The following is a 16,723-nucleotide window of genomic DNA, read 5'->3' on the forward strand; positions in this document are numbered from 1 at the left end:
CATGTTCTTCTCCGTCGCTCGTCGTCCTTGGCTGAGCCGGAGCCAGCCAGTGCATGGATTAAAAAAGAAAAAGGATGAGAGAGAGAAACGTGCTGTATTTCAGCTCGTCGTGCAGAGCCAGCGACCGCCTGGATGATTCCACCAATTGCTCTGCAGGAAACTGAACGATTTCCAGCCGTCTTTTGTCTCAAACTAAAGACGGCCACCGTGGAGAAACCTTTGGTTGTCATCGCACCGTGAGACAGGCTCAAGGACGGCCGGCGTCACAGCGTTGCACCAAAAGACGACCTGCAATAAAATTCTGACAGTATCAGAAATTCTACCATGATTTGGGTCGACAGTCTCACAGTGTGACGGCTTTACTATCAACTACTGCTAACCCACCGAGAGACAAACAAACGATGATGAAATGATTAATAAGATAGATACATAAATAGATAGATAGATAGATATTCAATATTCATCTCAAATACACATTTTCGTACATGTAGTAATTGCTGGGGTCGATAAATATCAGTTGCGCTATTGTTACGCTTATTGCGGCTTACCGGTGATCGAAAAAATAAAGAGGCCGTGGTGGGCTAAATGAAGGAGTAGATTGTTGACTCGCGTGCAAAAATAAATCCAATCTTGCTTCAAGGTTATTTGTATCCACTTTATTCTTATCACTACGAGCTCCAGTAAACAAACAATCACAGGAAACACAAAGCGATCTTAATTCAGGCAAAGTAGTCAACAGAAAATGTCGCCTCCGGCGCTCACCCCACCACATCAACACCCTCGAGGCGCACAGGTGAATGCCATTAAATAGAGACGTGGCTACACCCTACAGTGACACACACGCCCCCTACCCAGGTGTCAAAGAATTGCGCTCACAAATAAACATTATGCACTCACGGCTCCTACAACGCTAGTCGTGGAACGCGAATTGCTAGCAGAAGCGGTAATGATGCAAAATATTGCCAGTTTCCCTCTTTTGCCAGGGCCAAATTCTCCTTCTCTTCTTTATTGATTTTTTTTTTTCCTGCAACCATAAACGTGCACACTGGTCGCATATTGACGTACGTTGTTGCCTCGGTCATCATGCAGTCTGCCAACATCAAAGTTTTCCAACCAAAGGATGTGTGTCGCATAGTGAGAGCATATATATGGCATATAATGATAGTTTAAGACTGCGAGAGTGGTACATCCTCGTGGGGCCTTTACACTTCCCTTGCTGGAGATCGCGATCGATATTTAGGTCAATCTGATCTGGATGATGCCCGAGGACGGAGGCTGGTACCAGATGTTCCCGCTGCCCCCACTCAGCAGTCAGGCAGCAGCAGCAGCAGCAGCAGCAGAACCACCACAGAGACAATCCTATATTAATTATCAGATGACTTGGACCTGTGTTTGCTGGCAGCGCCTCATTGCACGCTCACAGGGTGTTAGGTGTCAATATTTCCATCCACAGGCGCAGTGCGCTTGGCAGGAGTTTAATCTGCGAAGAAAAGTCTGATATCATGCATGAGCACGCATCCACTGTGCACCTGCTGGTTGATTTCAGCACAGAGCCTCTTTATCCTGCCACTGTCCTGTGTGTGTGTGTGTGTGCGTGTGTGCGTGTGTGTGTGTGTGTGTGTGTGTGTGTGTGTGTGTGTGTGTGTGTGTGTGTGTGGTCGTGTCAGGAGCTCAAGGCTGTGTTTTTCTTCCTGTTTTGGAATAAATCATAAAGATCAGTTTCTTTACGTCGAGTTTCCAGTCGGGCGCCGTCACCCTGACAAGTCAATGCTAGAAATAAGAAAAGGAGAAAAATAAATAAATAGTGTTTTTTTTTTTAGTTTAGTTTTGTTTAAATAAATTGTCGCCCAAGTTTTTCTGGCTCTGGTTTAAGAATGTGGAAGACGGGAGGGTGGGGGCGTCGTCCTTGCAGGCTGCTCGTCCTTCTGACGTGCGAGGAGAGGCAGCAGAAGGGAATATTGTGTTCGTCCGTTATCAAACTGAGCTCATCTGCTCGCACAAATATGAGGCGGCAGACAAAACCCCAGGGCCCAATGGGTTTACACACCGCTAGCAAACTTTAGAAAATAAACACAAATAGACAAAACACACGTTAAGCTACTACACATCATCTTAAGTACGACAGCATGTGTCTGCGAGCGCAAAGCAAAACACCAAAGTGACATTTCCAGATTTTGTCGAGATAGAAGTCATCGGAGTCACTGAGGCTCGGTGCCGCGAGCTCACTGCACAGGCATATTCAGATTTGACTCATTTACAATCGTGAATATAAAGAATGCCTGTTAGTTTAACACTGCAACCAGCCACCAGGGGGCAGTCACAACAGTGTCTTTTTGCATTACGCGTGTTTCCAAGTTGGTCAGCGTTTATCTGCGTCACCACGCTGGAATGAACTGTTCCGACTTTTCTCAACTTTCTACATCACAACAAACCCATAAAACCCAGAGAGACAGATAGATAGATAGATAGATAGATAGATTGGTAGATGGATTGGTAGATGGATTGGTAGATAGGCACATAGATCAGACGATCTGGTGGAACAGATTTGTCTTTTGCTGGCAGTATTTTGTCCCACTGGAGATTAAACAATGAAAAAACAGTCGAGAACAGATACTGGGGTTGCGCGCGCCTGCACACACACACACACACACACACACACACGTAGACGCAGCAAAGACCTCCTACATCCTCAGCACCCATAAAGCTTTTCACACGCCCCCGTCATTCCCCTGCGGCGCTGCAGGAAGCACCAAAACACTCGACTGACTCACTGCAAGTCTCACTGTCCTGCTGCTGAAAACTGAGTGGACAAGTTCAGAGAGGACCGACCCAGAGAAGACGAACCCAGAGTGGACGGACCCAAAGAGGACCGACCCAGAGAGGACGGACAGCCAGACGAACATATTCCTATCACTTGTGGGAGGTTCTCCCGACTTCAGCTCCTTCAGCTCCTTCAGCCCGAGGGCCTTCAGAGGGACTCGACACAACAGGTGAACTGAAGCTGCGACGAGGTCGACTACACAAAGTGGTGCAGCCATGATGGTGATGGTCCTCCTGGCCGTGATGATGGTCCAGCAAAGCCACTCAGTCTGCCACCAGCTGAGACCCTCCGTCCCACGGATCCCCTCCAACATGCCTGCAGACATTAGGTGTCTGTGAGTATCCACACACACACACACACACACACACACACACACACCTGTCGAGTCCCTGTCTGATAAAGTTTGATGATGATGATAATGATGGTGATGATAATGATGATGATGATTATGATAGTGATGATGATGACGATGGTGCTGATAATGATGATGATGATGGCGATAGTAATGGTGATGATGATAATGATGATGGTGATGACAAAAGTGTTGATGGTGATAGTGATGATGATGACGATGGTGCTGATAATGATGATGATGATGGCGATAGTAATGGTGATGATGATAATGATGATGGTGATGACAAAAGTGTTGATGGTGATAGTGATGATGATGACGATGGTGCTGATAATGATGATGATGATGGCGATAGTAATGGTGATGATGATAATGATGATGGTGATGACAAAAGCGTTGATGGTGATAGTGATGATGATGATGATGATGATAATGGTGATGACAAACGTTTTGATGGTTGTGATGATGATGACGATAACAATAACCATGATGATGATGCTGCTGATAATGATGACAGTGATGATGGTAATGATAATGATAAAGGTAATGATGATGCTGATAATGATGATTGTGATGACGATGATGATGATTGTGCTGATGATGGTGATAGTGATGATGATGATGGTGATAGTGAAGATGATGATGATGATGGTGATGACAGAAGTGTTGATGGTGGTGATGATGATGATGGTGATAGTGATGATGATGATGACAGAAGTGTTGATGGTGGTGATGATGATGACGGTAACAATAGCCATGATGATGGTGATGATGATGATGATGATGATGATGATGATGATAATGATGATGATGATGATCACCACAACACTGAACAGCCATTTTTTCCCTCCAGCGCTGCATCTTTACCGTCATGTTCAGCTTCACCCAGTGAACCTCACTGTGTCAGTGAGGACCATTCGCTGCAAACACAAAGCGAACGTTCACACTCACAACCTCTGCACCGTGCAGGGTTACTAGTTAGCCTGGCATGCACGTCTTGGAAGTGTGGGATGGATGAAGGCCGATCGCCTGAGGAGAAAACGCACAGCACTGCAGACAGGTTGTGCAAACTCATCTGTCGCCCTGAACGTCTGTAGTGCTGGAGAGGAAATGCCAGCATTCAGCGCCGCGTCGCTTTCTGTAACTTTGTGTTTGTGCGCGTGAACGAGAGACTCTGCAAAGCACTTTGTGTCACCCTGAAGGTGCTGAAAAGCCTCGTATAAGTGCAGTTTCCCTGCTGTTGTCGTCACTTGTGACTTCTACATCTTGTTTTTCTTCTCCAAACTTTAAACAGAAAAACATCAAATACCAAAACATCATATTGAAAATGACAACTATTTTTTTCATGTACAAAACCAACACATCCTTCAACATCAAGACCTGAATAAGATTTACCTCCGTGGCTCGCAAGGTGGATAGCGACACTGGCTAGCAAGAGTGGCAGGCATTTTTTAGGGGCACTTTCACATCATTTGCTGAAGTGTTTTGGGTGAAAAATACATCCATTATTGTCTCTGTTTTGGAGGGTTTCTTGTTACTTTCGGACTCTTTTATTTTGGGCCTTGGCGTTCTTTTCTCAGTTTTTTTGTTTTTTTTATCAGCATGGCACAGATCTGAAGAGAGGTGAAAGAGTGTAATTGCTGTGGAGGGTAAACAGCAGCCTGTTGTTTTGGCCGCTGAAACATTTGGACGGAATCTCAAGGCCAGTATTGGGGAGCGGACGTTCATCTGGGCTACACACACACACGCACACACACACACACACACACACACACACACACATAGATGCCCTAGAACAGTGTGCAATCTCTTGAAAATAATAATAATGATAATAGTAATAACAGAGACATCCAAAAATACAGGTGGTGTGCGCACGCGCACACGCGCACACACACACACACACACACACACACACACACACACCCACCTCAACAGGGCGGAGGACGTGCAGGTTCTCTCAGGAGGCGTTTCCCCGAGCCCCCAGGTGGTGGCGATATGTGTGTTCTCTCTTCTGTTGTTCGTCTGCTCAGAAGGTCAAAAGGTCGAGGTTCAGGCTGAACAGTCAGGATGTTTACACGTTTGCAGGGACAGATTTCCATGTCGTCTCCAGCCACCCCATGGGGGGCAATTAATCTGGGCTTGGTGTCTAGACGTTCTGTACGCTGAACAGTTTGCAGCTGCTTGCATGAAAAGAAAAAGAAAAGAAGAGAAGAGAAGCGAGTGAGTAGCCGGACTCCTCTCGGCCCACTCGAGCATCACCAGAACAACACAGCAAAATTGCAGGAGGAATTTTTTTTTTTGCCCGTCAGCAAACGCTCAGAGGTTGCACAATTTGACCACCTGCATTTTCTTCTGCTTTTTCTTTTCTCTCCTCTCACCAGGGAAGTGAAGCAGACGCAGATCGCAGGGATCCCCCGCCGAGCCCTGGCCGGCCTGCAGCACCTCCAGCACCTGTAAGTCACATCACATCACACATCCAGCCATTTGTCGTTAGCAAACGCAACTGAGCGAGGAGGTCGGAACCCTAACACCCCTTCCACCCTCCCGCCGTGACGTGGATCATCTGAGTGGAGCAGAGCGGAGGAGTGTGGAGGAGAATCTGTGTTTGTAGCCAAAACCAGCCATGGAAGCCACTGCCAAAAGAAAAACAGCTGGTCGTGGCTTCTTTCTGGTACTTTTTTTTGTTCCTTCGTGTGGCAAATCAGCAGGTTATTCTAATCGAGGCCCAATGATACATTTTTTTGGATAAAAATGCATTTGGAGGTATTTAGTTATTGCTTTATTAAAGTGGCAGTTCATGATTTAATACTAATACTTAATAAAAGGTCTGGACGTCAACTAACAGAGAGAACGTGTCATGTGAGACGCCACCTCCAGGAGAAATAACACCACCAGAGCTTCATACGTCATCTTATAGCCAGAGGTTCTACTTGTGAGGAGGCCACATCACATTTCTACGGTGGCCCAGACTGTGGATCTGATCAAGGTTTGGGAGATATCAATAAAAAAATAGATTTTTTTTTTTTTTTGCAATATCCCCTCCTGGCCACTAGATGGCAGCCTGTCTCACACACTGGGGGCTTTAATAGATTGTGATGACACAACAGCCGCAATGATTTCCTCCAACCGGACACCTTCTCGAGGGGATACAAATCTCCTCGTACACTCGTCCTGCAACAAGCTGGCAGCAGGGACCCAGTCAGTCTCCAGTGGGTCCAGAACCAAAACCCAGAACACAAGTTCGGTTTCACACCTGGGATACATAGTCGTCTTCTGGAGAGCAATTATTGTTGTCACGTTTGTTGTTGTTGTTGTTGTTAGATGATTAATGGTTGTGTTTTCTGTGACTCCACCCACCTGCAGCATCATATCAAAGAATGAGGCTCTGAGGAACATCAGTGCCTTCGCCTTCACCGCCCACCCGCGGCTCACCTACATGTGAGTTCATAGTCACACTGTTTTATTGTGTGTGTGTGTGGTAACATGTTTAGTCTGTGCAGTGGAACAAGCTGTGACCTCTGAGGGAGATCGGCACCCAAACAGCTGAGGACGGACTCTAAACACGTTAAAGGGCCAGTCAGTGACATTCAAACAGGGACAGGAAAGACTAACACAAGGTTTAAAGAGGCTGAAAATGATGAATCTCTTGAATTGACTGTTTTCTGTCAGCTCACAAAACAATGTTTGGACAAATTTGGCCATGTTGCCCAGCTGGGAGGTGGCTGTGAGGTCCAGTCTGGCGTCAGAAAGAACAGGGATGAACAGGAAGCTTGCATGAAAAACACTTTCTGACCATTAGAGGCTCTCAAATCGTGCACACTGGATCCTTTGAATAATGAACGAAGATGAGAATCAAGCTTTGTTTTGCATCGATTCATCCCTCCCGTGAGCTGCTCCTCATTTATTTATTATGTACATGTCCAACCCCCCCCCCCCCACATAGACACATCTCCGAGAACGTGGCGTTGGAGAGCATCGGGGCGTCGGCCTTCTCGGACCTGCCTGAGCTGGTGGAGATGTAAGCGGTGTGACTCTGTCCTCTGCTCGGAAAGCTTCCTGTTTACAGCCGCTGACGGTGGCTCCACCACTGTGTTTATTTCAGAACCATTGAAAAGTCAAAACACCTGAGTCACATCCATCCAGATGCCTTCAGGAACATCGTGAAGCTGCAGTATCTGTGAGTTACCGGCTGGAGACGGAGGAGAGAGAGAAAAAAGAAGCACTTCCTGCATCTATTTGTGTTTTCCAAAGAGTCCAAAGTGGGTCAGAGTGACGGGACTGGCCCAGACAGACCCTCCACACGAGCAGTGAGGTTATTTATTCATGAGTACACAAACTTGCAACTTTCTTAGTTCTAAAAAAGGTATCATGACTGTGACTGTATTAAACCCTGTATGGGGCACTTAGTGCAGCCATTAGATTTAAAAGGTGACATCTCGTGTGAGACCTTTTGGCTTTTTTGGCTAAATTATGGTCAAATGAGTCTCCAAACACAGTCCCTTGCCCTTTGACAACTTATTTAAAAAAAAAAGAAAAGAAAGAAAGAAAAGATTTCATTTCCCTCTGGACATTAAGACATTTGTAATGAGGAACTCCTCATGAGTCAAACAGTCCAGGATACAGCACCGAGACACAGAGCTTCAACCTCCTCAAGCAAGAAATCAGTCCATGTTAAATTTTGTTACGTTATTGTGTGTACTAATACACCTTTGCATATGACCACATATGGTTCCTCCCCCTATAAAGCAGAGGTCCCCAAACTACGCGTGAAGGCAGTCATAACCCCCCCACCGCCACGATAGCGTTCTCCCGCCCCCGTATCCCCGCTCAACAAAGAAATGTTGCTATAAAGGGTCAATTCCCTTTGTTTGCCAGAATTCACAGTGCAAGTTCCAGTCGCAGGCAGCCAGAGTTTACCGAGCTGTGAGTGTCCCAGAGGTCTAAGAACTGGGACGCAAGAAAAATAAGTTTAGTGGCTTGACAACACTAATCTGCACAACGACACAAGAAACTTCCCTTGCTTCCACTGTAGCGCCCCTGGCAGGAAAATCCTTTCAAGTCAAGCCAACATGGTAAGATCAGCTGACTCGCTGAGTCTAGACCAGGCATGGGCAAACTACGTCCCGGGGGCCCATATGCGGCCTGTTAAGCTTTTTAATCCGGCCCGCCAAACTTGAAGAAATTATATTAACAGCAAGCAAGTCATAAAATAGCTGTAGTTCATCCATTTTTCCGAGTCATCGTCCTTCGTTTGTGATGAAATGCACAGGTCAGCGCTGATCGCTAAGAGAAGAGTTTTGTGTGTTGGCCTCCATGCGGCAGGTTTCATTGTTGCTGTGACTCACTTGCACAGCTGACCCCGTTGTTCGATGTGCACCATCACAGGACCATCTCCAACACGGGGCTGAGGATTTTCCCGGACCTGACCAAGATCTGCTCGGCGGCCGACTACTTTCTCCTGTAAGGCTTTAGTCAGAACGTGCAGCAGCAGCAGCAGCAGTAGACGCCTACACGCTGTTATTCCCTTGACGGGTTGCAGCCTATAGGCACAAGAAGCACACCGTTTTATTATTTAGCAGATGAAAACCTACGCACTGAGCCTGTGCCGTTGAACAGAAATACTAGAAATACAACCCTCTCTCAGATTTCGCCGCCTTCGAAGCCGAACAAAATCTGGAGGGGCATTCTGATTGTGCGCAGCTGATGATGTTTTTTCATCAAATCTTTCTACCGTTTCCTCTGTTTTCTCTCTGTCTTGTTTTTTTTCCCCACTCGCAGTGAACTGGACGAGAACAGCCACATAGAGAGCGTCCCTGCCAATGCTTTCAGAGGCCTGTGCGCGCAAACCATCGACGTGATGTAAGAGACACCACAGTTTTTAGAAACGTGCACCCCCACCCCGGCCCTCGCAGGGCCGAGTGGGTAGCATGTGTGAAGTGACGAATGTTCGCTGAAATGCTGCAATGCCCTCCTTCACTCACTTCTGCATGTCCGACTGCACACACATATTAAGCATATATATGTGTGTGTGTGTATATGTACATATACATAAACATATACACACACACACATGCACATACATATATAGAGAGGAGGAATGAAATTTTCGTCAGCTTCCACTGTCAGTTTTATAATGCAAATTCCAACTCTTGCAGCAACTATAACGATGATGGCATATACGACTGACAATAATGTCATTAGATGAGACAAGTGCCAACTATTGTTATGCACAGCCAATTTAATTATTATGTCCATCCATCTATCCATTTTCAATACTCACTTGGTCCTGCACTCAGGGTCTTGGGGGTCTGCTGGAGCCTCTCCCAGCTGTCATAGGGTGAAGGCAGGGGGACACCCTGGACAAGTCGCCAGCTCATCGCAAGGCCTAATTATAACATATTTAATTAATATATATGTGAGTGTGTGTGATTGTTTATTGCGTTGTCATGCTCCTGTGTTGACTCCTCTACATCTTCACGTTGAACGTTCACGAGCTTTGCCTGGCGGAACAGATGATCACCAACAAGTTTTTTTTTTTCCATTTGGGCCCAAATATTCACATTTGGGATGACGTGAGACACTTCAAAGTCCCATCTTCTGCTTTAGCCACTCGGTTAATACTTCCTCCCAACAATCTGTGTCTCCCATCTGTCCTGAACTCCCTCGGACATGAGAAAGTCCAGAACGTGTTTTCTTAAAAAAAACACCAAAAAAAAACAGCGCTCTAGAAATCAGCCTCTGTGATGTCACAAAGGGCCTTGCTGATCCCTCTGCAAGGTCAGTGACCGTACTCCCTGCTACGTGCTGGCTCAGACCATTGAGAATGCCTTATTTTTGCCACCTTGCATTTGAAAGGTCCAGCAAAACATCAGCTTTTGCAGTAGGTTGCAAACAGAGATTTGATTTATGAGGCTGTTCCTGGAGGGAAAACAAAGATATGAAAACGGACATATGAAAACCTCCAGTTAATTTCCTTGTTCTTTCTTTCTGGAGAAAAATGTCCCATTGAAGTGGATCCTCTTTCTAACAAGCTACGGTCACAGCCGTAGTCACTTCCTGTGTTTCTGAGAGAAGATTACATAATCAAAAAAATAAATAAAAAGATGCCAACTGCCTACCTGATTACTCAAAAGGCTGTAAAACTGAAAACGCATGAGGGTGGAGGAGCTGTGCGGGGAGGATGCCAGTGATTTCAGCCTCGAAAGCTGCATCAGCAGCTGGGCGTCGAGCAAAACAGTGTCAAACTGACTTTTATTTATTTCATTGTTCTCAACACGAGCGTGTTTCCACAAATAACAGCTTCCTTCCCGCTGGTGAAATCGTGCTCGGGCAAAAAACACACACACACACACACACACACACACACACACACACATACACCCACACACAGCTCCTCCCGTCCCCGTGGCTTCACACGACGTCGGCTTCCTTTCAAGTCAAAACGCTGCAGTGTGAAAGGTTCTGAGCGCACACAAAGGGATGAAAAAAAAAACGCCTCTTTAGAATCGAAACTGAACGGGTTGTCTGTGGCAGTAACAGCTTGATGTTTGTGGCTTTGGCTCCTCTTCCTCCCGACAGACGGCTCACCAGAAATGGCATCAAGGAGGTGGCGAGTGACGCCTTCAACGGCACAAGGATGCACAGATTGTGAGTCACAGACTGAGACACAATTACACAAACTGGGGGGGGGGGGGGGGGGGCAGCGGGGGAGGAGGAAAAACAATAATGATTTACTCGCCAAATAACGACAACTTTTGATGCGGGTGTGCTTCTTTCTTCCCAGATCCCTGAAAGGAAACCAGGAGCTTCATCACATCAGTCCGAACGCATTTGCAGGCTCCAGCCAGCTGGTGGCGCTGTAAGCATGACACAAGGAAGTCATCAGGTTTCCCACCTGTTTGCTGCAGGAGCAAAGCCACACTATTGTCTGAGTGTTTTCCTCTCGGCTGCCGCTGCTGCTCCGTTTCTTTCAAAAGCTCCTCCACTGACTGTTCTGCTGAGGACACAGGGCGATTTTAATGTGGCAATATGCAGGTTTTTTTCACCACCAGAGTGCAGCTGAGCACAGCAAAACAAAAACAAAAAGGCTTCGGAAGGAAATGGAATAGAAAATTCAGTCAATCAGAACGAGCTGAGACACAGCAGCACGTACAATGTTCTGACCTCACCCTGGGAAACTCTTTTCTGGTGATTTTCTGGCCTTTATCATTTTTTTAATTTATTTTTTAATTTTATTTTTTCAATGACTAGTAGACCATAAGGGAAAAATCTACATTAATAAATAAATAAATTGCTATGAATCGCGTTTCAGGTCACAGTCCTGTCAACCGTTTCAAAGGCGTTTATTTTTGTACTGCGGTCCATGGGAAAAAGGCTTTTTGGGCCCATGGGATTTTTTTGTTTGTTGCAGTACCACGAGTGGCCACTGGGGTAAATCGGCGTGTCAGCATATTGCCATTCTGGTATCCAGTTCTTATAATAGATCCATGATTTTAGTGGAGTTCAGTGTTGGATGCAGGTCCGTCACTGATAGTTGTCCCCCAAAATAAAATAATACCCTGTGAGCTTCACATAGCAATGTGACAACAATGAAAATCAAAAAATGAACCTTAAAGTAGTTGCACAAAAATATTTTTGGGAGGGTAATGAAAGAAAAGTAGTTTGTAAAAACTAAAATGTGTGTGCGTGTGTGTGTGTGTGTGTGTGGGGGGGGGGGGGGGGGGGGGAATATAAAAGGAAATTATAGTCCTTCTTCGCAGCAGTTTGAATTCAGCCGCTAATCTGTTGCTCCGTCTCGCGTTAATGCTGCTGTCCGGTGTTTGTGTGTGTGTGTGTGTGTGTGTGTGTGTGTGTGTGTGTGTGTGTGTGTGTGTGTGTGTGTGTGTGTGTGTGTGTGTGTGTGACTGTCTGTCCATCTGTCCAGGGACGTATCCAGCACGGCCCTCAGCTCCCTGCCGGTCCAGGTCCTTAGCGGCCTGAAGAACCTGACGGCCAAGTCCACCTTCCAGCTGAAGGAGCTCCCGCCAGTGCAGCTCTTCTCCAGCCTGCAGCAGGCCATCCTCACCTACCACTCGCACTGCTGCCCCTTCCTCCGCATGCACAGGAACGGGTGAGTAGGAGGCCTGCACATGTGTTCCTGTTTAGGCTTGCCAACTATTGCATCCCTGGAAAACGGGACGCCTCGGTTTCCAACACAAAAACACTGAGTAGTATTTTGTACTCAAGTAAAAGAACAGATAATTGTGTAAAAGAAAAAACATTCTTTGCTCAAGTAAAAGTAAGAAAGTACAGGTTCTGAAATGTACTTCAGTATTTTTCTACATGTTGATTTTTCTCTGTAGTGAAAACATACTGAGCAGTGACCCCAAAAGCCGAGGTACTCTAAAATAATCGTCCTCTAAAATAACATCCACTTTTATATTCAACTGCACAACAGCAATGTTCAAATAGTAAATAACAGTAAATTTTTGTATAAAGCGCCCTGTCATTCACTTGACAATTCACTGATTACTGTTGATTCTCACGCAAATACGGGACAATTTCACCTCAGTGAAAGCGTAGCTTTGTCATAAACACGGGAGGATGCTCCTGGTCGCGTCCCGCCCACTGACAGCCCCACCCGTGCGTGTCAGGTCGGGAAGGAGCGAGCTGTGCTTCCACGCCGAGGCCGCCGCCGACCACCTCTTCTACCGGGACCACTGCTCCGGGGCCACCGGCGTGGTCTGCACGCCGGTGCCCGACGACTTCAACCCCTGCGAGGACATCATGTCCTCCGAGCTGCTGAGGGTCGTCATCTGGATGGTGGCCGTCCTGGCGCTGCTGGGCAACGGCACCGTGCTCCTGGTCCTGATGGGTACGAACAAACGACAAACACACACACACACACATTTGTTTTTTTGTTTTTGTTTTTTTATGACATTTTAAAGTGGACATGAAACAACAGAACACCTTTCCTAAAAATAGGAAAGGTTCATATTCATATAGGTTCATAGTTCATAATGCCAAAATAAAACCAAATAAAATAATTATTTTTTATTTACTTTTCACTTTTGTCCTTCATTTAATGACACTTTAGACTCTCCATCCATTCACCTTAAATGTCAATACAACCTTTTTATACTTTTGAAATTTTAATTTTTGAACTTTAAAACTTTACTTTGAAGGCTCTCCAGTCATCCAGCTCATCTTTATGTGCTTCTACTCTTTGAAACTTAGGTCCATTCTTCTTCCCTTTTAATCTCTTCCCTGCTTTTTCCCTTCTTTTTTTTGTCTCTTTTCTTTTCATTTCCTTTTTTCCAACTCGTCCTGTTTTTCCTTTCCTCCTCCTTCCTCCTGTGCTCTAGTTTTTCCACCTTTTCTCCAGACTGTCTCCGCTCTTGTCACAATTCCCTTTTCCCTCTGTTCGTCCCCCAGGCAGCCGCTCCAAGCTGACCGTTCCCCGCTTCCTCATGTGCCACCTGGCCTTCGCCGACCTCTGCATGGGCGTCTACCTGGTGGTCATAGCGACGGTGGACCTGCTGACCAGGGGCCGCTACTACAACCACGCCGTCGACTGGCAGACGGGGTCGGGTTGCAGCGCCGCCGGCTTCTTCACGGTGTGTAGTTAGTCGTCTGGTACACTTGGGGGCGCTGTTGCCTCTGTTCCTTTAGAAACTCACTGTGTTGTGTCGGCTGCAGGTGTTTGCCAGCGAGCTGTCGGTCTTCACGCTGACCGCCATCACCCTGGAGCGCTGGCACACCATCACGCACGCCCTGCGGCTCGACCGCAAGCTACGGCTGAGACACGCCTGCGCCGCCATGACGGCGGGCTGGATCTTCTCCTGCCTCGCTGCCCTGCTGCCCACCGTGGGGGTGAGCAGCTACGGAAAGGTGGGCGCTCAGGTCTAATCACCTGCACCTACAGCAGTGTTTCTCAAAGTGGGTGGCGCCCCCCCCCCCGCAGAGTCACGTCTAGGGGGGCGCGAAACACCGGGCGAGAGGGAGACGGGGCACCCGGGGGAACTAATGTTTTCACGTCGGAACTTTTTCCACGGCGGAACAATTAACAAACAAGTGTTCAGTAGGTTGTAGCTAAGAAAAACGCTGCTCAGGTACACAGGATGGGCAAATATTTGACAGGGGCGAAAAGAAGAATTCAGGAGTCCAGCGGTGGCCAGTGTTAGTTGTTAGTCTTAGTTGTTGGCCACTTCTGGCTGTAGAATCGTTCCGCGTGTAGCTGCGGAACGACGGTGTCGTTCACGCCACACTTGAAGCGGGGTGCACCTCCGCGGCCAGAGGCAGAGGACAATGAACAGTTTTCGAGCGCTGATAGAACGTAATCAAACCCCTTTGCATCAGTACGTGATCTACGCCGCGACTGACGCGATATTGTGATTTAGCGCACGTAACGCTCATCGTCATCCCGTGTGGCAGGTAACCCTAACCCTAATTCCAGCCTTATCGCTAACCCTAATGCCATGCAAGTCTATGGGGTCAAAAGTCAACTTTGTCCTAGAGACATGGGACCACTTGCAGGTTCATCGGAATCCCTCAAGAAGCCCCAAATGTGGCATGAAACATTTTCTTCCTCCAAGGTGTGGCGAGACAGAGAAAGTTTGAGAACCACTGACCTACAGACACACCGGAGTGCTAGAGTGGCCTGATGTTCATGTCTTTGGGCTGTGGGAGGAGCCAGACCATCCACAGATGGGCCCTGTACATGGGAATCAAACCCGCAACCTTCCTGTAGAGAGAGGACGGGACTAGCAGGGTTTTATTTTTTTAACAATAATCTGCATCAATCAAGCCCCCCCCAAACCAGATGTTGGCTTCGCTTTCTGAGACCACCCTTCTAAACATGTTGACGGTCCAAAGTCTCTCTCTATAAACCTTTTAACCATATATCTGTTGTTTGTAGCCAGTCTGTAATTCAGCTGCAGCTGCTGCAAAGAAACTGCAGCCCACGTGGGTATCGAGTGAAAAAATAAGCGTCGAGCCAGGTGTGTGTGTGTGTGTGCGCGCTGCTGCAGGTGTGTATCTGCCTGCCGATGGACGTGGACTCCCCCGCCTCGCAGCTCTACGTGGTCTCCCTCCTGGTCCTCAACATGTTGGCCTTCGTCTGCGTGTGCGGCTGCTACCTCAGCATCTACATGAGCGTCCGCAACCCCAGCGCGGTGCCGGCCAACGCCGACACCCGCGTGGCCCAGCGCATGGCTGTCCTCATCTTCACCGACTTCATGTGCATGGCGCCCATCTCCTTCTTCGCCGTGTCGGCCGCCCTCAAGCTGCCGCTCATCACCGTCTCGGAGGCCAAGCTGCTGCTGGTGCTCTTCTACCCCATCAACTCCTGCTGCAACCCCTTCCTCTACGCCTTCTTCACGCGCGCCTTCAGGCGGGAATTCTTCCTGCTCGCGGCCCGCTTCGGCCTCTTCAAGACCCGGGCGCAGATCTACCGGACTGAGAGTATGTCCCAACAACCTGCGTGGACGTCTCCGAAGAGCAGCCAGGTGATGGTCGACTCCCTGGCAAACACCTTTCATTTGGTGGGAAAACAAGAGATGTGACCTTGAAAAATACCTGTTGTTTCTTTGGGGACCCTCATTTGGAGATATAAAATCCCTGGTGCTCATTTTGTGATGGTCGACACACCAGAAGGACGGCAATCATGGTTGAAAGGAACCTCTAAGAAGCAACAAACTTCCTTTTTGTCCTGCTTTCACGCATCATCTCACATTCAAAGAAATGCCGTCTGTCCGTCCCTTTGCAGTCTGGAGGTCATGACGTGTGACCCGTGGAATGTCCGCATATACCAGTGGGGAAAAAAACAACCTTCCTCAAACACTCGAGGTCTGGATGGTCTGGTTGTTAATGACGGAAGCTCCTGCTGTAAATCAAACTACTGCTTTTCCGGTCTTTTCCTACTGAAGGTGTTTGCTGCTGTAAAACCATTTGCAAATGACCAATGTTGTTAATAATTTACTTTACATATCCTGATGAGTGTTACCGCTAGTATTACACATCCAGGCTCCTTTAGTTATTAGCTTTTCATTTTTAAAAAGTTTTTGGTGATGAATGTGAAAGAACGCACACGCACACACGCACACCGCAATGCCCCCTTTAATCTGGGAGCGCTGTCCTTCACCGAATGCAAAGCTCCCAAGGACAAAGCGAGCACGCTGCCCTCTGCTCCGTGTGCCAGGGAGCCAGCTGCTCCTCCAGCTGAGTGCGGGAGGAGGGACCAGATAAGGCAGCCAGGCTTTCAAGGCTGCAGCTGCGGGGAGGCGTCCGAGTTCATCCCGCTGATACGCACACACAGTGCCTCCTACAGTACAGGCGTTGAGGCTACTCGCTCATTAGGAGCCGTCTACCAGCAGGTGGCGTCGCTGATGGTACTGCCTGAGCTTTTTAAAAGCTTGAGTTCTTTTTTTTCTTTCTTTTTTTTTTTTTTACATAATTATATATTTATTTTTACTTTTACATTATTGTCTGGTTGCCTGAAATTTTGTGACTGCATGTTTTGTTTTTTTTTACTTTTATGTCTTTTCTATTCTGTATTTTGCTATTTAAAAAAA

The 16,723-nt window shown here is 47.3% G+C and overlaps 1 protein-coding gene across 1 annotated transcript; it reads left to right on the forward strand.

Annotated features, from left to right (window-relative positions):
• Window positions 1-2,996: 2,996 nt before the first annotated feature.
• On the forward strand, window positions 2,997-15,787 carry fshr (follicle stimulating hormone receptor). Its single transcript, XM_076033481.1, has 14 exons — window positions 2,997-3,155; window positions 5,555-5,626; window positions 6,537-6,611; window positions 7,117-7,191; window positions 7,276-7,350; window positions 8,559-8,633; window positions 8,952-9,032; window positions 10,752-10,820; window positions 10,957-11,031; window positions 12,097-12,282; window positions 12,806-13,026; window positions 13,587-13,768; window positions 13,851-14,042; window positions 15,182-15,787. The coding sequence occupies exons 1-14, from the start codon at window positions 3,037-3,039 to the stop codon at window positions 15,713-15,715; spliced, it is 2,031 nt and encodes a 676-aa protein (XP_075889596.1). The 5' UTR covers window positions 2,997-3,036; the 3' UTR covers window positions 15,716-15,787.
• Window positions 15,788-16,723: the final 936 nt, after the last annotated feature.

The sequence above is a fragment of the Nelusetta ayraudi genome, unplaced genomic scaffold (assembly GCF_046127955.1).
Source record: "Nelusetta ayraudi isolate G7.1 ecotype Tasmania unplaced genomic scaffold, CSIRO-AGI_Nayr_v1 ptg000042l, whole genome shotgun sequence".
In the NCBI taxonomy this organism is placed as follows: Eukaryota; Metazoa; Chordata; class Actinopteri; order Tetraodontiformes; family Monacanthidae; genus Nelusetta; species Nelusetta ayraudi.